Here is a 22230-nt window from a genome sequence, read left to right as displayed (position 1 = left end):
ATGATATGCATTCACAGATGCATTTATATGTTCTGCGTGGAGTACTTAAGTTTGTGCAACAACTAATATACAAGTGAAAACTTTATCAGCCAACCCTAATATGTTGTTATGGAGATGGCCTCAAGTTGTGGAACCTGTGGGGAGAATTAGACTGGCTTAACATCACCTAAATTTCCAAACTGGTTTGGATGTCAATTGAACTTGGTTAAGACAATTATGCAAGGTGCAGCCAAGCATATTAGTGCTAAACAAAATACAGTAACAGGTAATTAACCAACCTTTGTTTGAGAGGCCAGTAACATTGTACTGACCAGGTCCTGGCCCAGCCTTGTCTAGTTTCGGTTCATGTCGGCTGCCCATGGTAAAGGCAGGAGGACGGTTCTTCGTTGCTCCACCCGCACCTGGTGAACAAACATTTTGTTCAAATATCTTCTGCCATGTTTATTAGGTACTAGATGAGGTACAGACAGTGCCTGGGTCTCTCCCCCTCTCACTCCTCACCAAATCTTCCCCTCCACCTCTTAAATCCCATTCCACTCCCTTTTTACCCACTCTTTCCCTTCAACTTATCTCTTTCCTCTCTCAGAACATGGAATATATGCACTCGGCAAACAACAACCTCAACATTATTTTTACTGGTGTTACTTTGATGCAATAGTGTAACAATATTGTGGCTCTGTTATATGCGTGATGAACAGCCGAGAACTTGAAAAATTAAAACTAAACCTCCATTTAAGACTTCTATGAAGTCATTGGGAGTCACAATAGGAGCCCATCATATTAAAGAGGGCATTGGGATTGACCGAAACCTGTTTATGACTGTCGCCTACCACCAATGTGTAATTCAGAAAAGTTGGGCGAAACTAGCCCCAAGAGTCTGGCATCCAACTTTGGACATTCTTTTATGTATATTTTTATAAATACTGTACCAAGTTTACCACAAGGACCGTGGTCACAAATTTTTCCCATACAGAGCCTGACCATATAGACCATGGTCGTACAGACTTTTCTCCTATACAAAACTACCAAAAAGCTATACTGTATCTAGTATTGGGCCCCTGCACAAAGGAGATGAAACTTACACATGACAACAAATAAATGAACGAAATACTAAGGGAACAGTACAACTCCGTTTTCAGTGAGCCACTATCACACTGAAGATTGATAACTCAAACGAATTCTTCATGAGATACCAACATCAAATCATATGTCATGTCACTAACCCCACTGGATTTTGAAGTAGAGATAGACAGTATGCATATGCATTCTACACCAGGCCCTGATTCTTGGAGCTCCTTATTAATCAAGAATTGTAAAACAAACTATCACAGGCCCTTAACATTCTTTGGAGAAGGAGCTTAGATACTGGTGTTATTTCTAACTTACTAAAAACAGCAGAGATAGCACCACTCCATAAAGGAGGAAATAAGGCAGAGGCAAAAAATTACAGCACTAACATCATACACAAAAATCTTTGAAAGTGTTAAGTAAGATGGAATCGCATGGAATACTACATGGAATCACAGCATCTCCATATTATCTGGACATGGGCTCAGAATTGGGCGTTCTTGCCTATCACAATTGCTGGATCATGGCTTTAGATGCCATAGAAAACGCTGATGTAATACACACCGATTTAGCAAAAAGCTTCCCGCCAAACCCGTTATGAATGAAAAACTGTCAACCCGTCCTCGACTCAAGTCCATTACATTCAGCGGTCAACCCCACAAACGCATTCATAAATTTTAACATGCTGTTCATTCAAAACGGGAATTTTCTCAAGTATAAATTAATATTATAATATATTAGCATATTGTGTATAAATAGGCATAGGTTAGGTTAGGTCAGGTGTTTAGGTTCTGTTGGCGATTATTTGTATTTGTAGTACGTGGGTGAAGCATTTACAGCGTTGTTCGAACAAAATTCGTCAGTGAAGCACTTGTTCCGGATATGTTCGAACGTCAGCAGTTGTGAGTCGTGTATAAACCGCTTTTCATTCATAAACAGGGGTTTGGCAGGTGCATGGAATCACTTTTGGATCTTTGTTTGGAGGACGGGCTGAAAACTGTATATACACGACTCGACTGATTTCGTTCGAACACTTCCGGAACAACTGCTTCACTGACGAATTTTGTTCAAACCACAACGCTGTAAATGCTTCACCCACGTACTACAAATATAAATAATCGTCAACAGAACCTAAACACCTAACTTAAATATGCACAATATGCTAATATTTTATAATTTATACTTTAAAAAATTCCTGTTTTGAATGAACAGCATGTTAAAATTTATGAATGGGTCTGTGGGGTCGACCGCTGGATGTAATGGACTTGAGTCGAGAATGGGTTGAAATTTAGAGTCGAGAACGAAATCTGTACTACCGAGACCCTATGTTATGCACAGTTTATCAGTGCATGGCAGTGAACGACATATGCGCACGCCGGGCGTTCTCAGACTGCCGACAGCCAGAATCAGAAGCCTAAGAACTGGAACCAAATCTTCTCAAACCCAAAATACCTAAGAACAGGCACATATGAGGTGGACCTGGGGTCACAACTTTCACCAGTGATAACCATGCTGGGGCAAGGCTGCCAGGCAGTAACATCACCCCACACCCACTGTCACCATCACAACCAACATAACCCTCCCCCCACCATTACTATAAACTATACTACCTCCATGATCACCCCTATTACCACCATCACCCACAATACTACCATCCCACTAGACCCCCTCCAACTCCCATAATACAGTCTTCCACTTCTTCAATAACCACCAATTCCACCAGCCGCCACCACCACACCGAACTACCACCATTATCACAACGACCTCCTCCACCAACACCCCCTAACAACTCCCCACCACTCCCACCAGGGCAGCCATGGGGGTGGGGGAAGGGGATGGGCACCTCGGCAGCGAAAACAACTTGTCCAACAAACGTTATAGAACATTTATCTATTTTAGAATACATGACCAGAATGTGGACAGCTGTACCTCCCAAATATGTCCACGTTTTTCACTATTGGCATTGCCTTCTCCGAGGCCTAATACAGTACATATATGTACTGCAGTAGGCCTAAAATTGGTTATACGTCTTATCATTGCCTATATTAAGAGGGTCGATTATATAGGCGATTGGTCAGGTTGGGTTTTTGTAGTATCTTTCAGTACTCCAATAGTACAAAACTTGGACTTTTTCGAGTGCACCAGTACACATTTTGTATATTGATTATGGGGGAACACTCCTAGTTCCATAACGTCTGGTGAAAGGGATAAAAAGGGGATCTTGCATAAAAAGGTTAAGTACTGTGAGGGGTCTGTGTAGCGAGTGCCTGACCAGAGTTTAGGAGCCAGCCACGCCAAACTTGGCATGTGGGTAGAGCGCCTGGTGGGTCACCACCTCTGTGCCGGGAGCCTCTGCGCTCCCCGGCTGGATCTTAGGGCTCTTTTTTTTAATCACCGACGTGTGCGTGCTTTGGGGAGCCCAACTGGTCGGCCGTTGTGGCGAGGACGTTGCCATGATAGTGACCGAGTGTAGTGAAGGTAATACATATAGAGAGATGGTTTGTCGTGAAGATTTATTATAGTGACCGACATGTTGGTTAGTGAGGATTATAAATACAGTATCAGTGATGGTGTATATAGTGTAAAATGATAATTCTGAGTAATTGAACTATACAGTAATGAATCCACCCTGAACCCTTGGGGATCAGGGTGGACCCCAGGGGAAGTATGGGCCATAGTATTAGGCACAAACACTTCATACAGTAACTATGCATATTAATCTTCTCTACCAGGAAAATGACAGCTACCTCAGCTCGTATGTCATGCATGACCATGTTGACCAGACTACACACTAGAAGGTGAAGGGACGACGACGTTTCGGTCCGTCCTGGACCAATCTCAAGACAATCGACTTGAGAATGGTCCAGGACGCACCGAAACGTCGTCGTCCCTTCACCTTCTAGTGTGTGGTCTGGTCAACATTCTTCAGCCACGTTATTGTGACTCCTCGCCTGCATACATGACCAGTTGAGAGACATGGTATGAAGAACAGGGCCAACCCTCCTAGCCCAATTGGGTCCCTTCCCTCCACCCTAGCTAGGCCTAGAGCTTGACTTACACGTTTAACTTTATTGTAAGTTTTCTGTAGTTATTTAGTCTTATATTACCATAATTGTATTGTACTTTGTATTATGGTTTTTACTATTAAAAGTCCTAAAGCATACCGTGTTTCCTTTAACTCTGAAAATAGTATATAGTGAGGCTCTTCACTTTGCAAGATCCTCACTACACATATTTTATTTAAGTGGGTTGTTAGAAAAAGCGAGTATAGTGTATAGACTCTGGGATATAGTGAACGTGCAGGCGATGAGTCACAATAACATGGCTTAAGTATATTGACCAGACCACACACTAGAAGGTGAAGGGACGACGACGTTTCGGTCCGTCCTGGACCATTCTCAAGTCGATTGAGAATGGTCAATATAGTGAACGTCCTCTCAAGACACGATCTATGTGGAAATCGAATAAATCGAAGATCAACACTACAATTGTCATTCCTTGACCTCCCCAGGGTGCCACCCCCCAGAACCCAAATTTGTTTTGTGTATGGCGACTCTTCAAAGCTCTCCAAAGCAAAAGACCAAATTTCGTGTTTTTAATGTTCCATCTGGGCTGCGTATGACGTCATATTGTTTGGCTGAACGCCAGACAAACGCGACGCATGCAGCCAGGGATACGCACTCTTAGACAGGTTACAATCATGAGATTAATATATTATCTGAATTATTTTATGAGTACAGCTGATACCTTAACCATGAGGTTGGCGAGCTTTTGAGTAGTAGGTGAAAGATGATCTTGCGGTAGCGAGCTCTTGTGAGAACAGGTAGTGGGTCAACCCGTCCTCTTAAAAAGAACGTCACTTTTGGCTCGTATGAGCGATATGGCTAAATTTGGACGTAATTTGAAATGAAATCGACTCACAAAAGTGACGTTCTGTTCCGTTTTCTGTTTGAGTCGTCCTGCCTACGCGCAGAGGCTATAAGAGGACACTTTAAATTAACGTTTTTCATAACGTTTTGAAACTTTATGAGAATTTCCTGCCCACCTAACCTATCAGATGACCCTTAACTTACTGTTGTTGAAAAAAAAAATTCCAAATTTGTTTTCATTTTTTTTTCATTTTCAAATTACGTCCAAATTCGGCCATACGGGCAAACGGCCAAAAGCGACGTTCTTTTTAAGAGGACAGGTTGAGTGGGTAGTGGGTTAGGTCCGTGGTGGGGGGGACAGACAGTGGGACGTGGATAGCGGAGGACAGGCGATGGGGTTTTGATTAAATTACCGGGTAACATTTGACGAGTTGATGGGGGGGATTACTGGAATATTTCTAGCGTAGGTTAGACATATGAGAGAGTTTAGGTGGATACAAATAGGAGCTGCCTTGTACGGGACAATTGACCTTTTGCAATTTCTTTAAGTATCATGTTCTACCGTTTCTACGCCACGAAGGTAAAGTAGATTTCACAGCGAGTTACAGGGCAGTTAATTCAGTTACTGATTCTTTCTTGACCAGACCACACACTAGAAAGTGAGGGGACAACGACGTTTCGATCCGTCCTGGACCATTCTCAAGTCGATTGTGAAAATCGATTTGAGGTGAAGGATGATCTTGCGATCATCTGAAAGATGATCTTTATCACAATCGACTTGAGAATGGTCCAGGACGGACCGAAACATCGTCGTCCCTTCACCTTCTAGTGTGTGGTCTGGTCAACATACTTTAGCCAAGTTATTGTGACTCCTCGCCCGCACTGATTCTTCGGAGTGGACAGTGGCGTACCTGGATACTAATGCAACAGTCTGTTGTATGCTTAGTCTAGTGCTCAGGCACGGAAGGGTTTTTACTACCTATGTAATTCACGATTTAATTTATAATGAGTTTATTTGCATATGGAATAATCACACTTTGTTAGGTTCCTTATGCGCGGCGCAGCTGGGAACAATGGCAGGTTGTTCGCAGCTGCAAGATCACTAGTGTTGAGGCACCCGCTCACCTGCCGCCACCGCCTCCCTCCACCTTACATGACTGTATATAGAATTGCATTCAACACTGCAGGAGGGTTGCATTCTTATGACGTACCTATAGGAAATGGCAGGTGTGAATACATTGTATATTAGTGTGGTCGGTGGCACACTAAGACCCGAGGCGGTCAGAGGGTCACAATGTTGACCTTGCCGAGGTGACAGGTGGTGGAGAGGGGGAGAGGGGAAGGTGACGAGTGTGGCCTCAGGTGGTGGTCGACAGGCTGGCGACACCACGGTCGGTCAAGGCCGCCACCTCAGGGGAAGGCGGTCACGGTACGGGACCTGTGCCTGGTGGTGGCTGCCGGAGTGTACAGCGAACAATGGGAGGCGCTCCTATGACCATCCCATGTTCCAGGCTGCCTGTGGACGTCACAACCCACCAGCGGGGTGGTCATGGCCACTCGTGTGCATGACGTCACCGCAGGTGGTGGCACCAGGGGCCACATCTGCCACTGTTGTAAACCTTTCTCGCCGATTCTAAAACCCTCTTAGTCCAGGCTAATAATTTATATTTTCTGATTTAGTCAATTTTAGTTTTCGTTTATGGTATAGAGATGGTGGTTTAGCAGCGTCACGTGTCGAGAGGACCAGGAGAGACGGGCAGGTTGTGCAACACTGCCCGTCTGCAACACTGCTAGACTCTCGCCTCACTCCACCACACGACACCCCCGTCCACCCCAGCAAGACACCCCCGTCCACCCCAGCAAGACACCCACGTCCACCCCAGCAAGACAGACAGCCACGTCCACCCCAGCAAGACAGACAGCCACGTCCACCCCAGCAAGACAGACACGTCCACCCCAGGGATCGTTTCGCTAGTTGATACCTTGCGATTCAAAAAACTTTCATTTGCTAATTTCCTTCATGATAATTACTAATCTAGTCAACGTGTCTTCGGTGCCTCGTTTATGGAGGTGTTCAGCAGAAACAAATCCATCCATTCTCCAATTTTGATGGTACGTTTTGTAACCATGTGTTCGATCGTACCAATATGTGGGTAATGGAGCCCCAGTTAGCCTCCTTTTAACTCTTTTTCTTTATAGTCCTGAAAAAAATAAAAGCTAAAAACGAAACTTTAATACGCCTAGCACACCCATGTACTACATTAGGCCCCAGATAGCGTGTATTAGGCCTAGGAGAGCTAGATTCAAGTATGTTTATTGAGATAAGAAAGAAATACATCTCAAAGGGATAGAGAGTAGCTTAGGCTATAGAGCTAGGTTAGATTTGATTAGCTACATATATCTTAAAAAAAATCAGGTTTGTCCAACTTCAACATTATAATGGTGTACCTTCCGCTGGACCATCCCAACATGGTAAACATGTGGTCGAAAGTATCAATGGGTGCTTTCACTGTAGGAGGATTGGTTACTTAATTGCACAGCCAATTTCTTGATCATGTTATCATACATACCCAGTTTCATTTTTCAATGGCCCAGTGACGGAGGAAATGCTGAACATCTCATTTGAGGAAGTACTCGGGGTCTGGAGGGGGCGGGGGTAGTACTGGGTATGTTGTCAAAAGAAAAGGTAGCCTCTGGGAGGGGGGGGGGGTACGGTGTACATCTCATTACGGTCCACTGTTTACACTGACATATTACCATCTACAACCCGAGATGCGGCGTTAATTACGGGCTCACCATAGCCTGTGCTACATGGACCCTTCGTTCTGAGTAGCTAGATCTAAAACAACCAACAACGAGATGCGGCTCAGTCGTGGATTACGTCGCGCGTCAGTGTGAAGTTGCTGCTCGTCTTAAACCGGGGCCGGACGGACGGACCGACACGAGCTGCAGTCTCTCTCACCACTCTTGTGTCATTAATTCCTTCCAATACCATTTCTTCGTTAATCTCTAAACAACCCTTGGGTTTTAGTGCTGGGCTGAAGCGTCCGCTCCAGTTTGTCGCTAAATTCTGTGAAGTGCCGCGTAATTGTGTCAACGGTGCCCACCGGAGACTCCTCCCGTGATGTAAGTTCTCACACTGGGAGAATGGGAGCATGTGGGACACCACGGGCATGTTACCTCACATCCTCCCACACACACTCTCGCCCTCCCATTGTGTGCTGCTCCACCACCTGCTGCCTCCTGGGGGCACCTCCTCACCTCTTTCACTGGCTTCTCACCTAATTGTGCTCCTGGGACCCGCCTCTGTCGGTCGACTAACGCAATGGGGGGTAGAAATAGCCTAAGCTACTCTATCCCTTTGAGATGTATTTCTTTCTTGTCTCAATAAACATAATTGAACTTGACTAACGCAATGATTTCCATCCCCCCTCCCCTATTCTACTCGTGCTATCTACTTTTTAAAATACATCACGGATGTGGTTCGTCATGTTATCTTTCACCTGATACATTTGTTCACCTAGCAGTAAATAGATGCACAGAAGTTAAGCAACTGTTGTAAATGCATCAAATGTTCTCTTATTACGTCACAGCTCAACCTAAACTTTGTCTACTTCATCGGTACCTCTGAGTATTTTACATGCCTTTAACATGTCTCCGGCAGTGACGACAGGCCAGACCAAGGTGAGGGAGAGGAGCAGTTGGCATGGGCCTATGAGTTTGAGGGGGGGTCGCCTACTCAGAGTTCCCCATTGGTAAAAAATATTGATGCGGGAAACTGAAGGGGGAATCCTTCACCACAAAATATTTGTATTGTAAAGAAGATATTTTAGATTAATACAGATAAAATAGAAACAAATGCAGAAAACTGAAACCAACTATTTCTAAATTATTTGTTGCGGTGGCCAGAAAATGAAGGAGTTTTGCTTAATGGTTTGTTTTTCTAGCAGTTTTGTGGGTTAATGAAACAATAGGAAAGTGGAGCAGGAAAGAGACAGTTTGTCAAGTTGTAAATCACTATCAATACGTCCAACTCAACTACCGACTTCCTAATGACATGTTAGAGGAAAGGAGAGACGGACAGGACACAGGAGTCTGAGGAAAATTGACAAAGAAGACAATTGTTCACAGCTAGGAGCAGCAGAACGCCAACAGGAGACAAATGAGTCACAGACGCCAGAAAGAACTTTCAGTGGTACAACTCTCAGTAAGTGGAACACGTTAGACATATATATAGGTCGTTGACAATAAATGGACTGAAAACGTCAAATGTAAATACGACAAAAACGGAAATAAATCATTGCATTAATCCAAGAACATTCAGAAGGCGGGGCCAGGAACCTAGCTCGACTCAGCAAGTGCATCTAGGGGAGTACATGTGCCTGCGCGCGCGCTCTCGCCCACACCTCCCCAGGGCGCACATCAGCACACAGGAGAGCAGTGGTGGTGGAGCTCAAGCGACCAATAACAATAGGAGAGCGATCAGTGTGTCCCAGCACACAAGGAATGCTCTACCCCCCTCCCCCTCCTTGTGTATGTATACACAGTATACTTTACCCCCGGTATACACTCAGAACCACAGTCAACTTGCTGGCTGGTCACCAAGCACTCTGGAGACCCTCTCCAGGTATGCTCTAGGTAAGCAAGCTATTGTGGCGGCCTTAATAATCGTCCAGAGGTTGACAGGTCTTATAAGTCCAACAGCAAAGTGTGCAGCTTGGCACACCACTGGTGCTATCGTCTCCTCATATAAGATTATTCATATTACATGGATTATATTATATATATATATATGTCGTACCTAGTAGCCAGAACGCACTTTTCAGCCTACTATGCAAGGCCCGATTTGCCTATTAAGCCAAGTTTTCATGAACTAATTGTTTTTCGACGACCTAACCTACCTAACCTAACCTAACCTAACTTTTTCGGCTACCTAACCTAACCTATAAAGATAGGTTAGGTTAGGTTAGGTAGGGTTGGTTAGGTTCGGCCATATATCTGTTAATTTTATCTCCAATAAAAAAAATTGCCCTCATACATAATGAAATGGGTAGCTTTATCATTTCATAAGAAAAAAATTTGAGAAAATATATTAATTAGGGAAAACTTGGCTTATTAGGCAAATCGGGCCTTGCATAGTAGGCAGAGAAGTGCGTTCTGGCTACTAGGTACGACATATATATAAATATATATACACACACACACACGTGACACACACAAATAACATTAACAATTATATAACTAGCTTCACAAGAGGGGGGCCTGACGGCTGAGTGGACAGTGCTCGGGGTTCGTGCTCCTAAGTTTCCGGGTTCGATCCCCGGCGGAGGAGGAAACAAATGGGCAGAGTTTCTTTCACCCTGATGCACCTGTTTACCTAGCAGTAAATAGGTACCTGGGAGTTAGACAGCTGCTACGGGCTGCTTCCTGGGGATGTATATGTATATATGTGTGTTATGTGTGTATATGTGTAAGAGAGAAAAAATAATTAGGATTAAGAACTTACCCGAAACGCTATGCGCGCTAGTGGTTGTACAAAAATGTAAGAACTCTTGCATATATACATAAAATTGGCACTCGCTTAGCTATATGGGGTTCAATTCCTTGACCGATTATGCGCCTCTGTAACCCTTTCCATCACCGCCCACGGGATGGGTATGGGGTGCATAACAAAGAAATAAAATGTGTAACAAAAATATCGTTGACCAAGTCAACATACGGGTTCACCGAGAGGTGGAGAGTCTTCTGCACCCCAGGTGGATGGAATGTTTATGTCCAGGGGGAAGTGTGGATGACAATTTATATGACTATAGGCAGTGGTAGCCTAGGCAGGGGCTCCCAACGGCAGCCTAGCTTTGTGTAAGTGGACACAAATCAAGCATTTGTGTCCACTTACCAAACCTGTACATCTTTCCTCGATATTAACGACATCGTTTCCATTTATTGAACAGTTTACGAGCTTGGAAGCTGTACAGCCTCGTGTTATTATTGCTATAGACAACCTCCTAGTGCTTCGCAGCTCAACCTGTTTAATAAATGCAAACTAAGCCGCCATGACTGAGGAAGTATGTACGGGTTTCGTAAGTGGAGACTTTGAGAGTTTGATGAATGCAGGGGTGTGTGGTGCAGGGGTGCGGCAAGGTAGGCAGGGAGGGTGGAGTCTGGGCGTGGGCTTACTGCAACCAGGAAGAACCTGCCTTATTTGGTTAAGAGGAACCCACACTCGCCCATTGCCCCCACGTCTCGGGACGCGCGCGCACAGAGACACTTGTTTACCTCAGGAGTGGGTGGAGGCGAGGCAGCCTACACCTGCCTCAGGAGTGGGTGGAGGCGAGGCAGCCTACACCTGCCTCAGAAGTGGGTGGAGGCGAGGCAGCCTACACCTGCCTCAGAAGTGGGTGGAGGCGAGGCAGCCTACACCTGCCTCAGAAGTGGGTGGAGGCGAGGCAGCCTACACCTGCCTCAGGAGTGGGTGGAAGCGAGGCAGCCTACACCTGCCTCGCACCGCTCCTACGGGCCAAGCTTATTAACAACAGTAATGATTAATAACGAGCTTATTAACAACAATAACAACCTAGGGTTGTGAAGTTCCCCAACTCTTAAAGTGATAAATAAATGTTACCAAAGCCGCCATGATTAAGGAAAGATGTACAGGCTTCTCAAGTTGTTGCATCAATGCTTGCCTGTTCCGTAAGGTCACTGATGTATACAACAAGGAACATTACGAGCCGTGGAGCGTCTTGGGCAAGGTAACGCCCCACTTATTATACAAAGGTCGTTTCTCACGCCTTTACCCGTCAATTATAAGATTTATCTGGGTGAGGTGGGCGCGTGGGGCTCGTGTAGAGGCGGAGTGGGGCATCCAACACCCTGCAAGGGAAGCTCTCAAGGATACAACACCATGTTTGTGGGACCGAGGCGGCATTGTTCACCCATGACAACTACACCCCAACCCTTCCCTCCCCCCCCGAACCAGCTGTGTAGGGTGTGGGGGGGGGCCTTCAGTAGTGGAGGGACACCTGACTCACACTCACAGGTGGACATAGTCCAGTGCTTCACGCACTCTTAATGTTTGTATAACGGTTTGAAGATATCAAATATAGTTCATGTCTTCTAACATGAGGCTACACGCACGGACTCTTGCACACTGACACTCCCCCCTCCACTCACCCACACACACACGGCAGATAACGTACAATGCTGCACTGTAAACAAGATCTTATAAACATATGTAAGGCTGGTAATATATGTATAAAATAAGGACGTGTCTGAGTTAGTCTACCCAACTAATGGGTGGTCGGGGACCATCATAGGAAGGGAGGGTCTGGGTCGCCCCTATTAACAGAGATCGGCTCCCATTGCAACCCCTCACGACCCCCCACGACCCCTCATGAAATCTAAATCCGAGGGTGTTTCTGGGAGGCTCTGAACGTTGTTCAGAGTGTGTTTCTGGGAGGCTCTGAACGTTGTTCAGTGTGTGTTTCTGGGAGGCTCTGAACGTTGTCCAGTGTGTGTTTCTGGGAGGCTCTGAACGTTGTCCAGTGTGTGTTTCTGGGAGGCTCTGAACGTTGTTCAGTGTGTTTCTGGGAGGCTCTGAACGTTGTCCAGTGTGTGTTTCTGGGAGGCTCTGAACGTTGTTCAGAGTGTGTTTCTGGGAGGCTCTGAACGTTGTCCAGTGTGTGTTTCTGGGAGGCTCTGAACGTTGTCCAGTGTGTGTTTCTGGGAGGCTTTGAACGTTGTCCAGTGTGTGTTTCTGGGAGGCTCTGAACGTTGTTCAGAGTGTGTTTCTGGGAGGCTCTGAACGTTGTTCAGAGTGTGTTTCTGGGAGGCTCTGAACGTTGTTCAGAGTGTGTTTCTGGGAGGCTCTGAACGTTGTTCAGAGTGTGTTTCTGGGAGGCTCTGAACGTTGTTCAGAGTGTGTTTCTGGGAGGCTCTGAACGTTGTTCAGAGTGTGTTTCTGGGAGGCTCTGAACGTTGTTCAGAGTGTGTTTCTGGGAGGCTCTGAACGTTGTTCAGAGTGTGTTTCTGGGAGGCTCTGAACGTTGTTCAGAGTGTGTTTCTGGGAGGCTCTGAACGTTGTTCAGAGTGTGTTTCTGGGAGGCTCTGAACGTTGTTCAGAGTGTGTTTCTGGGAGGCTCTGAACGTTTAATTCAGTATTTTCGGGTCGACCTGGGGACCAAGGGTTCCCATCTAGTTTTTCTTCAGGGGACTTTTAGGAAACTTCAAATGACAAGCCCGTATCAGTCGTACGCACCTAGTTGTACTCACTTAGTTGTGTTTGCGGGGGTTGAGCTCTGGCTCTTTGATCCCGCCACTCAACCGTCAATCAACTAGTGTACAGATTCCTGAGCCTACTGGGCTCATCATATCTACATTTGAAACTGTGTATGGAGTCAGCCTCCACCACATCACTTCCTAGTGCATTCCATTTGTCAACTACTCGGTCGGCCGAGCGGACAACACGCTGGACTTGTGATCCTGGGTTCGATCCCAGGCGCCGGCGAGAAACAATGGGCAGAGTTTCTTTCACCCTATGCCCCTGTTACCTAGCAGTAAAATAGGTACCTGGGTGTTAGTCAGCTGTCACGGGCTGCTTCCTGGAGGTGGAGGCCTGGTCGAGGACCGAGCCGCGGGGACACTAAAGCCCCGAAATCATCTCAAGATAACCTCAAGAAGATACTCTGACACTGAAAAAGTTCTTTCTAATGTCTCAGTGGCTCATTTAGGTACCAAGTTTCCACCTGTGTCCCATTGTTCGTGTTCCGAACTATGATAGAACTATCATTCGTGTATGATACATCGTGACAGGTGGCAGGTATACCCTTGTAAGGTTACGGATTGCTTAATAATGAGACTAATGGGATATCAAGGACGTGTTCTGTGTCAATACTGTCACACACGTTCTCGTACAACAGTCTTGACCAACACCTGTGTGAGCTGTGTTAATTAATACACGTTTATTGACCTCGCCGCCACCAGGAGATCTCTACAACATAAGGAAGAAGTAACTACTGGAATCCAAGACTTTGGAGTGGATATAATTCCATTACTAACCCCAGAGGCACACACAGAGAGGGTGACATGGGCGGCATACGAGACGCTGGCGAACATCAGAACGTCGTTTACAAACCTAAAGCAGAAATTTCAAGACCAACTCCACAGCTTATATTAGACCAAGACGGGAACATGCAGCACCGGAATGCATCTGGTGAAGCAGTAAAGCCAGAATCGGAAAGTAGAGATTTGCAAGAAGATTAGTGCCAGAGCTAAGAATGTTAAGCTACGGGAATAGGTTAAGGGAACTGGACCTCACAACCCTGCAGAAGAGAAGAAATAGAGGGAATATGATCACAACGTCAAGATACAGAGGAGAATAGACAAGACAGGCAAGGACAGCCTTTTTAAATTGAACAAAAGTAGGACAAGAGTTGGACGCTGGAAACCCAAATAAGTGTAGGAAGTGTAAAGAAAAACTGGTACCCAGTACGGGTGGTCAACAAGTGGAACGCATTGAAAGAAGTTGTGGAAGCCACCTCCATCCATAACCTATCCAAGATTAGACAAAGAATTCGAACGTCAGAATAGTTCAATTATACCGCAGCAGGTACAAGACGGGCAGCAGGTGGGGCATAAAGTGCTTGACCTCACTCCCAGTAGTCAGTGGTAGGTAAGTACTGAGGAGGCCTGGTCGAGGACCGGGCCGCGGGGACGCTAAGCCCCGAAATCATGACAAGATATGGCCGCCGTCCTCACCAGCTGCACCACCACCTGACTCGTCCTTACACCGATCAATCGGCGTTTCTTAATTTCCTAGTTATACAATTTTGTGGCAGGTCCTTGACCTAGCCCCATCCTGGATAACAGCAGCAAGTTGAAGGCTGCCTGGCTCGCCTCCACGCCTCCCGCCACTTTCACTGTCCCTCTGCTCAACCCGTCCTCAGACCAAGTCCATTCTATCCAGCGGTCGACCCCAAAGTCACATTCATAAATTTTAACATGCTATTCATTCAAAACAGGAATTTTCTCAAATATAAATTAATATTATTTTATATTACCATATTGTACATATTTAGGCACTTGTTACGTTAGGGGTTTAGGTTCTGTTGGCGATTATTTGTAGTACGTGGGTGAAGCATTTAACGCGTTGTGGTTCGAACAAAATTCGTCAGTGACGAACGTCATCAGTTGAGTCGTGTGTAAATCGTTTTTCATTCATAAACAGGGGGTTTGGCGGGTGCATGGAATCGACTTTGGGTCTTTGTTTAGAGGACGGGCTGCGCTGCTACACAGCCACACTGTGATACACCATCTGTGCCGCTGGTACACAGCCGCCCCGCTGTGGTACACTATCATCAACTTAAGTCTCCCTCTTCTAGCAAGTTATCCGCTTCTAGCCTGCCGACTGCCTCGTGTAGTCATGATTCGTGCAGACATCTGGCAGCGGTAAGTATATCTTGGCGTGTTTGTGTTCCGTGGGATCCCACCAGAAGTATCCTTCGTCCAATGTTCACCTCTTCTGGTTATAGGTCTTGCGGACCAGGATACCGAAACGTCTTACAAAACCCGTTCAATTTTCGTCAATCACGGCGGCTTTACTTACACTTATTAAACATCTAACGAGCTTCGTAGCATTACGAGGTTGTTTATAATAATAATAACCTTGGGTTGTGATGTTTGTAAGCGGGTAAACTGTCTAATATTTATAACCATAGGCGCCATGATTGTTAAAAGCTAGACGCTAGATGAATCCTGGTCCTGTTCACTGCCAAACCAGTTCCGTCACTAATGAATTAGACCACACATTAATTGGCGATAAAACATTTTGTGTGATTGCTTACACCCCCCCCCCCAAAAAAAAAAGGGAGCACAATACAGCTAATGACCCTCACGGCTCCTGTCTTCAAATGATAATTTCATAAATATATAAATTATTTACTTAGCTTACTATGACCTATTGAGCTAAATGGTTATTTTCGGGGTTCACTTCCCGAGTCCACATGTGCCGCGGACACACTCACGGAGGTGTATGGGGGTCCTCTACCCCCCACACGATGGGTAGGGGGGCAAAATATATTAACAAAATTAAGCATTTAGTTCATTCATTCATTGGTGGTTAGGGGGTGCCCGCCCCCCCCCCCCCCCCTGGTGTTACCCGGCCACACAACACACTTTCTAACTGCCGTCTTGGGCAGCAGATAATAGCTGGGTTTATAGGTTCAGTCTTCATTTGCATTTACGGTCGGGGATGGGGGGGATTGGGGGAGATGGGGATGGGCATACAACTGCTGCCATGGGCACGGGTAGTGACAGAGTGACCAGACACCTGTGACTGGCACCTAGTGCCACAACACCTGCACAGTGCCAATACGTGCACAGTGTCACAACAGCTGCTTGGTGACAGCGTGTGGCAGCGAGTGCGTGTCACAACAGCTGGACTCCGTGACCATGGTGGGAGACCATTTATATCCAGCCGCCAAACCCCGCGTGTTTATGAATGACAAACCACTTTACACAACACTTGCAGCTGATGACCTTCCAACAGGTCTTCAACAAGGCCTTCCTGACTATTTCTGTTCAAACCGCAGCTCTGTAAATGCGGTTTATTTGAGAAAATATATGAGAAAATTTCCTTTTTGAATACACAGCCATTTTAAATTGCTTCTTTGGGGGTCGGCCGCTGGATGGACGAGCACAGCCGCTTGCCAGCATAAGAGGCAACATTAGGTTAAAGCTGTGCAACAGGAATATATGCAGCGAGAGGTGTAAACTCTGTGTACATACATTTTATTTTAGTCCTGTATAGGACTAAAGTAAACTTGCTGGTTGGTCAATAAGCTGTTCTGGTAGGCTTAACAATCCTCCAGAGGTTGGTAGGCCTACAGCCCGTCCTCCTAAGGTTCCCCAACATAAAAAAAAGTGTCCTACTAAAGTGCCCTTATCCTAAGCTAACCCAGGAGGACGGGTTGAGGCCTCAGCCCAACACCGACCCAAAACTGTGAGAATCAGGAAACCTCACACACAATACAGACATTGCAAAACAAGCGAAATATTGCGGTGACCTCAACTCTCTCCCCGCGATGCCCTTTTTAACGAACTCGATTCAGATTTATGACTGGAGATTGCAACAAACACTAAAACAAGTTTGGGCGGGAACACGGGGTGAGGGAGGCGGCGCTGACGGCGGCCGTGGCAGCGTTGCTGGTGGAGGATGTCATCCCAGGGGTGACTACGGGGCTGGATTGGCGTATCAGTGCCCACTCAATCTTTGCTAGAAACATCAATGCGAAAAACACAACTAAAGACTGAGTGGCGTGTAGTGGCTCAGTGGGGCAAGAGTCAGTACAACAAGACCTCGGCAGGCAGACCACCATCTGGATACTTGACATTATTAATGAATTACTCTCACAAAGAGTCAATACTTGCATTTATTTTCTTTTAAACATGAGCCAATTATTATGAAATGAAGAGCCAATTATTAATAAATATGTCGAGGGCGACGACGGTAGGCAAGCTACACCTCCCGCCGTCGACCAATCACAGGAGGTGTCATACTGGTCAAGTGTTCAATTGCCTTATTTGTAGGCAACACTTGAGTTACCCCCTCGCCTGGCGCTGCCACCCCTCTCTCAGCCCCCTCTCTTGCCCCTGGCTCAGCCCCCTCTCTCGCCCCTGGCTCAGCCCCCTCTCTCGCCCCTGGCTCAGCCCCCTCTCTCGCCCCTGGCTCAGCCCCCTCTCTCGCCCCTGGCTCAGCCCCCTCTCTCGCCCCTGGCTCAGCCCCCTCTCTCGCCCCTGGCTCAGCCCCCTCTCTCGCCCCTGGCTCAGCCCCCTCTCTCGCCCCTGGCTCAGCCCCCTCTCTCGCCCCTGGCTCAGCCCCCTCTCTCGCCCCTGGCTCAGCCCCCTCTCTCGCCCCTGGCTCAGCCCCCTCTCTCGCCCCTGGCTCAGCCCCCTCTCTCGCCCCTGGCTCAGCCCCCTCTCTCGCCCCTGACTCAGCCCCTGGCTCAGCCCCCTCTCTTGCCCTTGGCTCCTGGACAGACCCGGGTCATGTTGTAGGGCCAAGTCCGTTGGTAATATTAGTGAAGGAGTGGCCCGGATCATGAGGAAGGTAACATATGTTTACGGTGGTCAGTCGTGGTGATGACACTCCAGCCTCCGGGCCGGGGAGGGGGCAGGCGTGGGATGCTACCTCTCAGGAGAACACTCACCAACTGCTTCACTCTTCAGCTCCTTAACCTTACATTAACCTGCGCATTTAGTGGTTAATGTCACTTGTTGGGGGTCTATGTTCTCCCAAGAACGATCCAACAATGTTTCATATTAATATTGGAGTGGTTTGATGGTGCCAAATCGTCCTAACCTGACCAGGAATCAAACCAATGTTTATTTACTTGCGGGGAAGTGTGCCCACAGCGCCACGGGTTCTGATGTAGGCTTTGACTGGTACGTCAAGCAAAGAGCACTCAACACCACACAGACCAGGGAGAACACACTAGTGCCAGTGTTATACACCACCTCTCCATTTGACACTCCCTTAACAAAAAAAGTGCCACTGTTTTGCACATCGTGCGAAAGCTAAGCACTTCACCCGACCTAACGTAAACTATGCCTAGAAAACGTCAATATTACAATGCTGTGTTACTTGTAATAGGTGGTATTTTTAGCGGGTTTCCGTAAAGAGGAGGTATAAGAGGGGGGGCGGTGTACTTTTACGGGTTATTCATGCCCGTGCCACCTCCTGGTTGGCTTAATCTTAATAAATCACACTGTGTACTCACCAATGGAAGACCTGAGGGCGATGGAGGCAGGGCCCGGGCTGGAGAACTCGGCAGCGATGGGTCCGCGCCTCTTGGTGGGCGTCCACGTTCCGTTGGTCTGACCTCCCATCTGAAACACAACACTCCGGTTACCTCCGCTGTTCTTACTCCCTCACCATTTCATCCCCCATTTATACAACCACTTACGAAACCTATACATCTTCCCTCATCATGGTGGCTGGGTTTACATTTATTAAATAATGGAACGTTTATTAGGGGTTATTAATAAAACAGTTTGAGCTCCGTAGCACTATACAAGGTTTTTATGATAATCTTAGGTTAACAAATCAACCAGGAGCCTTGGTGAGGACTGGACCTCTGGCGCTGGCAGTTCCCAGGCGCGCTCTGGTCCACTGCACCACAACATGGTAAAAAGAATTGCAACCTGGAATACTACAGCACCAACAAGGATCATAAGGCTCCCACTGAAGCCTAACAGGAGTTTCACACAATTCCCCCCCCCCCCCCTCGTACTCGGGCTCTGTCAGCCAGTAATTCTACCTCTGACGCCCCTCCTTCAGTACACAAATATCACATTACCGTGATTTGTCTGTGTATTGAATCTGTGATTGCTATTACCATCCACAATAATAAACACTCTGCACCTCCCCATGGGAGACGCAGGGTGGGCTGGGGAAGGTGAGAGCTGGGGAATGTGTGGGCTGGGGAATGTGTGGGCTGGGGAATGTGTGGGCTGGGGAATGTGTGGGCTGGGGAAGGTGTGGGCTGGGGAAGGTGTGGGCTGGGGAAGGTGTGGGCTGGGGAATGTGTGGGCTGGGGAAGGTGTGAGCTGGGGAATGTGTGGGCTGGGGAAGGTGTGAGCTGGGGAAGGTGTGAGCTGGGGAAGGTGTGAGCTGGGGAATGTGTGGGCTGGGGAAGGTGTGAGCTGGGGAAGGCGTGGGCTCCACACACACAAACCACAATAGCGTGATGCATGAATGAACAAATCCACAAGGGCCGTGACGAGGATTCGAACCTACGATGATCTCGGACGTAGGTTCGAAGCCTCGTCACGGCCCTTGTGGATTTGTTCAATGTGTGGGTGCTCTGACGAGGCAGGGTTGGCGGGAGAGTCCTGGCGTGATCAGCTGGCCACAGTAAACTTTACACACACGTAAACTCCCGTCAATAAAGAAAGCCCTCTACACACCAGGTAGATCTCTGGGAAGCAGTAGACCCGTCGGCCAAGTAAACCTTAAACCAACTCAAATGAACCTCTGTTCAACTAAGGTAAATACACCCAATACCCATTTATTTATGCCAATCTTTGTAAACAAATGTAACCCAACCAAACAACTGTAAGTGAACTATGGTAAAAAATAAAGCACCTCTGTAAACCATGTAAACTTAGATGTCCAGCGAGAGACTTGTGACACACACACACACGGGTTTAACAGTATATATTTCACAAGGTTATTTTTGTGTAAACAATACGAAACAATGTTTCATCATTTATTGCAAGTGGCGTTGAAGTGGTTTTGTGGGGAGGGGGGGAAGGAGGGGAGGGGGGGGGGGCGGGGATGTAGCATATGATTTTGTGGTGGTGGCGGCGGCCCAGAACCCTGTCCTGTCCGCTCTTCAGAGGCTCCTTGGCCTCCTATCCCTTCAGAGCGGGTATATATTCATATGGATTAAGGGGGCATATTACGGGTTTCGTAAAAATTGTTCAATTTGTTTATAAATTTATTTATGAAATGGTTATAGAAAGAGCTGCAACTGGTCCAAGTTTCACCATCACACCCTAAACAGAAAAGGAGAAAAAAAATACACAACGTATTATGCAACGAATTTTCAACATTTTCAAATAATTTCAGGGAACACATGTGTCAACAAAAAATTTCTATAACAATCAGATATTAAATTTAGCACATAATAAAGGATTCTATTGATGAGTTTTATCAAAAAAAGTGTTTAGTGCAATAATATAATTTTTCAAAGTTACCCTTCCAAAAATATGCAATATATGATGTTTATAAATTTTTATAAAATCAACAAATGGACTTTGGACTAAAATGTCTCAATAGGTTTGTAGAAGCACAAACTCTACATATAAGGTGTAATTTGCATGTAAATTGATTAATAAATGAAAGCTGAGAAACGCCTTGAAGTTGTAAATTACTTTCCAGAGTAAAATAAAGATCCAAGTTCGGCCACCTGTAGCTGAGCTTGACTTCGACAAATTTCGTTCATAATTGGCACCCTTGCAGATAGGCATCCATTGAGCAAGGTGTGCAAGTTTCATGCAAATCCCTTGATAACAAACGAGAAAAAAAATTGGCCAAAAAAAAAGAAAAAAAAAAAGAAAAAAAAATTTACATATAAATATATTGCACATACATATTACAATTATTACAAGAGTTTGTGCTTCTACAGCACATAGTAGACATTTTAGTTGACACATGTGTTTCCTGAGATTATTTGAGAATGTTGAACATTCGTTGCATAATACGTTGTGTATTTTTTTTTCTCCTTTCCTGTTTAGGGTGTGATGGTGAAACTTGGACCAGTTGCAGCCCTTTCTATAACCATTTCATAAAAAAATTTATAAGCAAATTGAACAACTTTTAATTTAGTGTGATAAGCCCCCTTAACACTTTCTTCTCGGTTACAGCCCCACTGTAACCGAGGTACAGGTACACTGTAACTTACTGCCAGGTAAGTCCACTACGGGTTTACCATAGCCCGTGCTACTTGGAACTTTTTGTTCTCAATAGCTGAATCTATAACAACAGCGCTTTCTTCTCATAATTACCTTAAGTAATCACGATATCATGGTCGGTGTACGGGATAACACGTAGGGCGGTGACGGGGTGGTGAAGTGAAGAGGGTCTTAGGGGTGACAATGTATGTCAATTTCAATTTCAATTTCAATGTATGGTAGTGAGACGGGCTCGTTCCTAGCTGGCACAATATCTAGAAGTGGCGTTGGTTCCACGTTGAATCGACGTTGAATTTGCGTTGCACTTTGATATTGTGCCCACCGAGTCATTGGTCTGTGACCGTGACGGGGGTCGTACAGTGGGGGTCGTAGGATGACAATGTGATCATGTGGTGACGAGAATGACGTTTAGCAACGAGGTCATCGTAAGGTAACGAATCACGATTTGTGGGGAGGGGGGGAGAGGTCATCGTCTGGTGAGGCAATCGTCGTAGGGGGGTAGAAATAGCCTAAGCTACTCTATCCCTTTGAGATGTATTTATTGCTTATCTCAATAAACAAACATACTTGAACTTGTGGTCACAATGTTGTCGCTGGATGACGGGGTCATTGTGGTGTAAGTAGGTCGTGGTGGGAGGGTCCCAAAGGGTCACTACTCCCCCCATCGATCCCAGTAGCCCATGACGGGCGCCATTGATCCCAGGAGTACGGGCTGGCAGCCTTCCTGGGCCGCGCGGTACCCGCTGAACACGCTTCCCGCCATTCTCTCTTCTTTTCGTTTTGTTTTGGTTCCCTCATTTATCATATGTTTGTAATAGTTACC

The 22230-nt window shown here is 46.4% G+C and overlaps 1 protein-coding gene across 1 annotated transcript in view; it reads right to left on the bottom strand.

The window, feature by feature from the left end:
- The window catches only part of LOC138349590 (ciliary microtubule associated protein 1A-like), a 56345-nt gene that overhangs the window by 7240 nt on the left and 26875 nt on the right, over window positions 1-22230 (bottom strand). The window contains exons 2-3 of the mRNA XM_069315921.1: window positions 18710-18818; window positions 279-401 (exon numbers count right to left, since the gene is read on the bottom strand). Of these exons, the coding sequence (XP_069172022.1) occupies window positions 279-401; window positions 18710-18818 (232 nt within the window). The remainder of the gene's footprint in view (window positions 1-278; window positions 402-18709; window positions 18819-22230) is intronic.

The sequence above is a fragment of the Procambarus clarkii genome, chromosome 82 (genome assembly GCF_040958095.1).
Source record: "Procambarus clarkii isolate CNS0578487 chromosome 82, FALCON_Pclarkii_2.0, whole genome shotgun sequence".
Classification (NCBI taxonomy): Eukaryota; Metazoa; Arthropoda; class Malacostraca; order Decapoda; family Cambaridae; genus Procambarus; species Procambarus clarkii.
The sequence above is the reverse complement of the archived record's forward strand: the minus strand, read 5'-3'. Positions and strand labels throughout refer to the sequence as shown.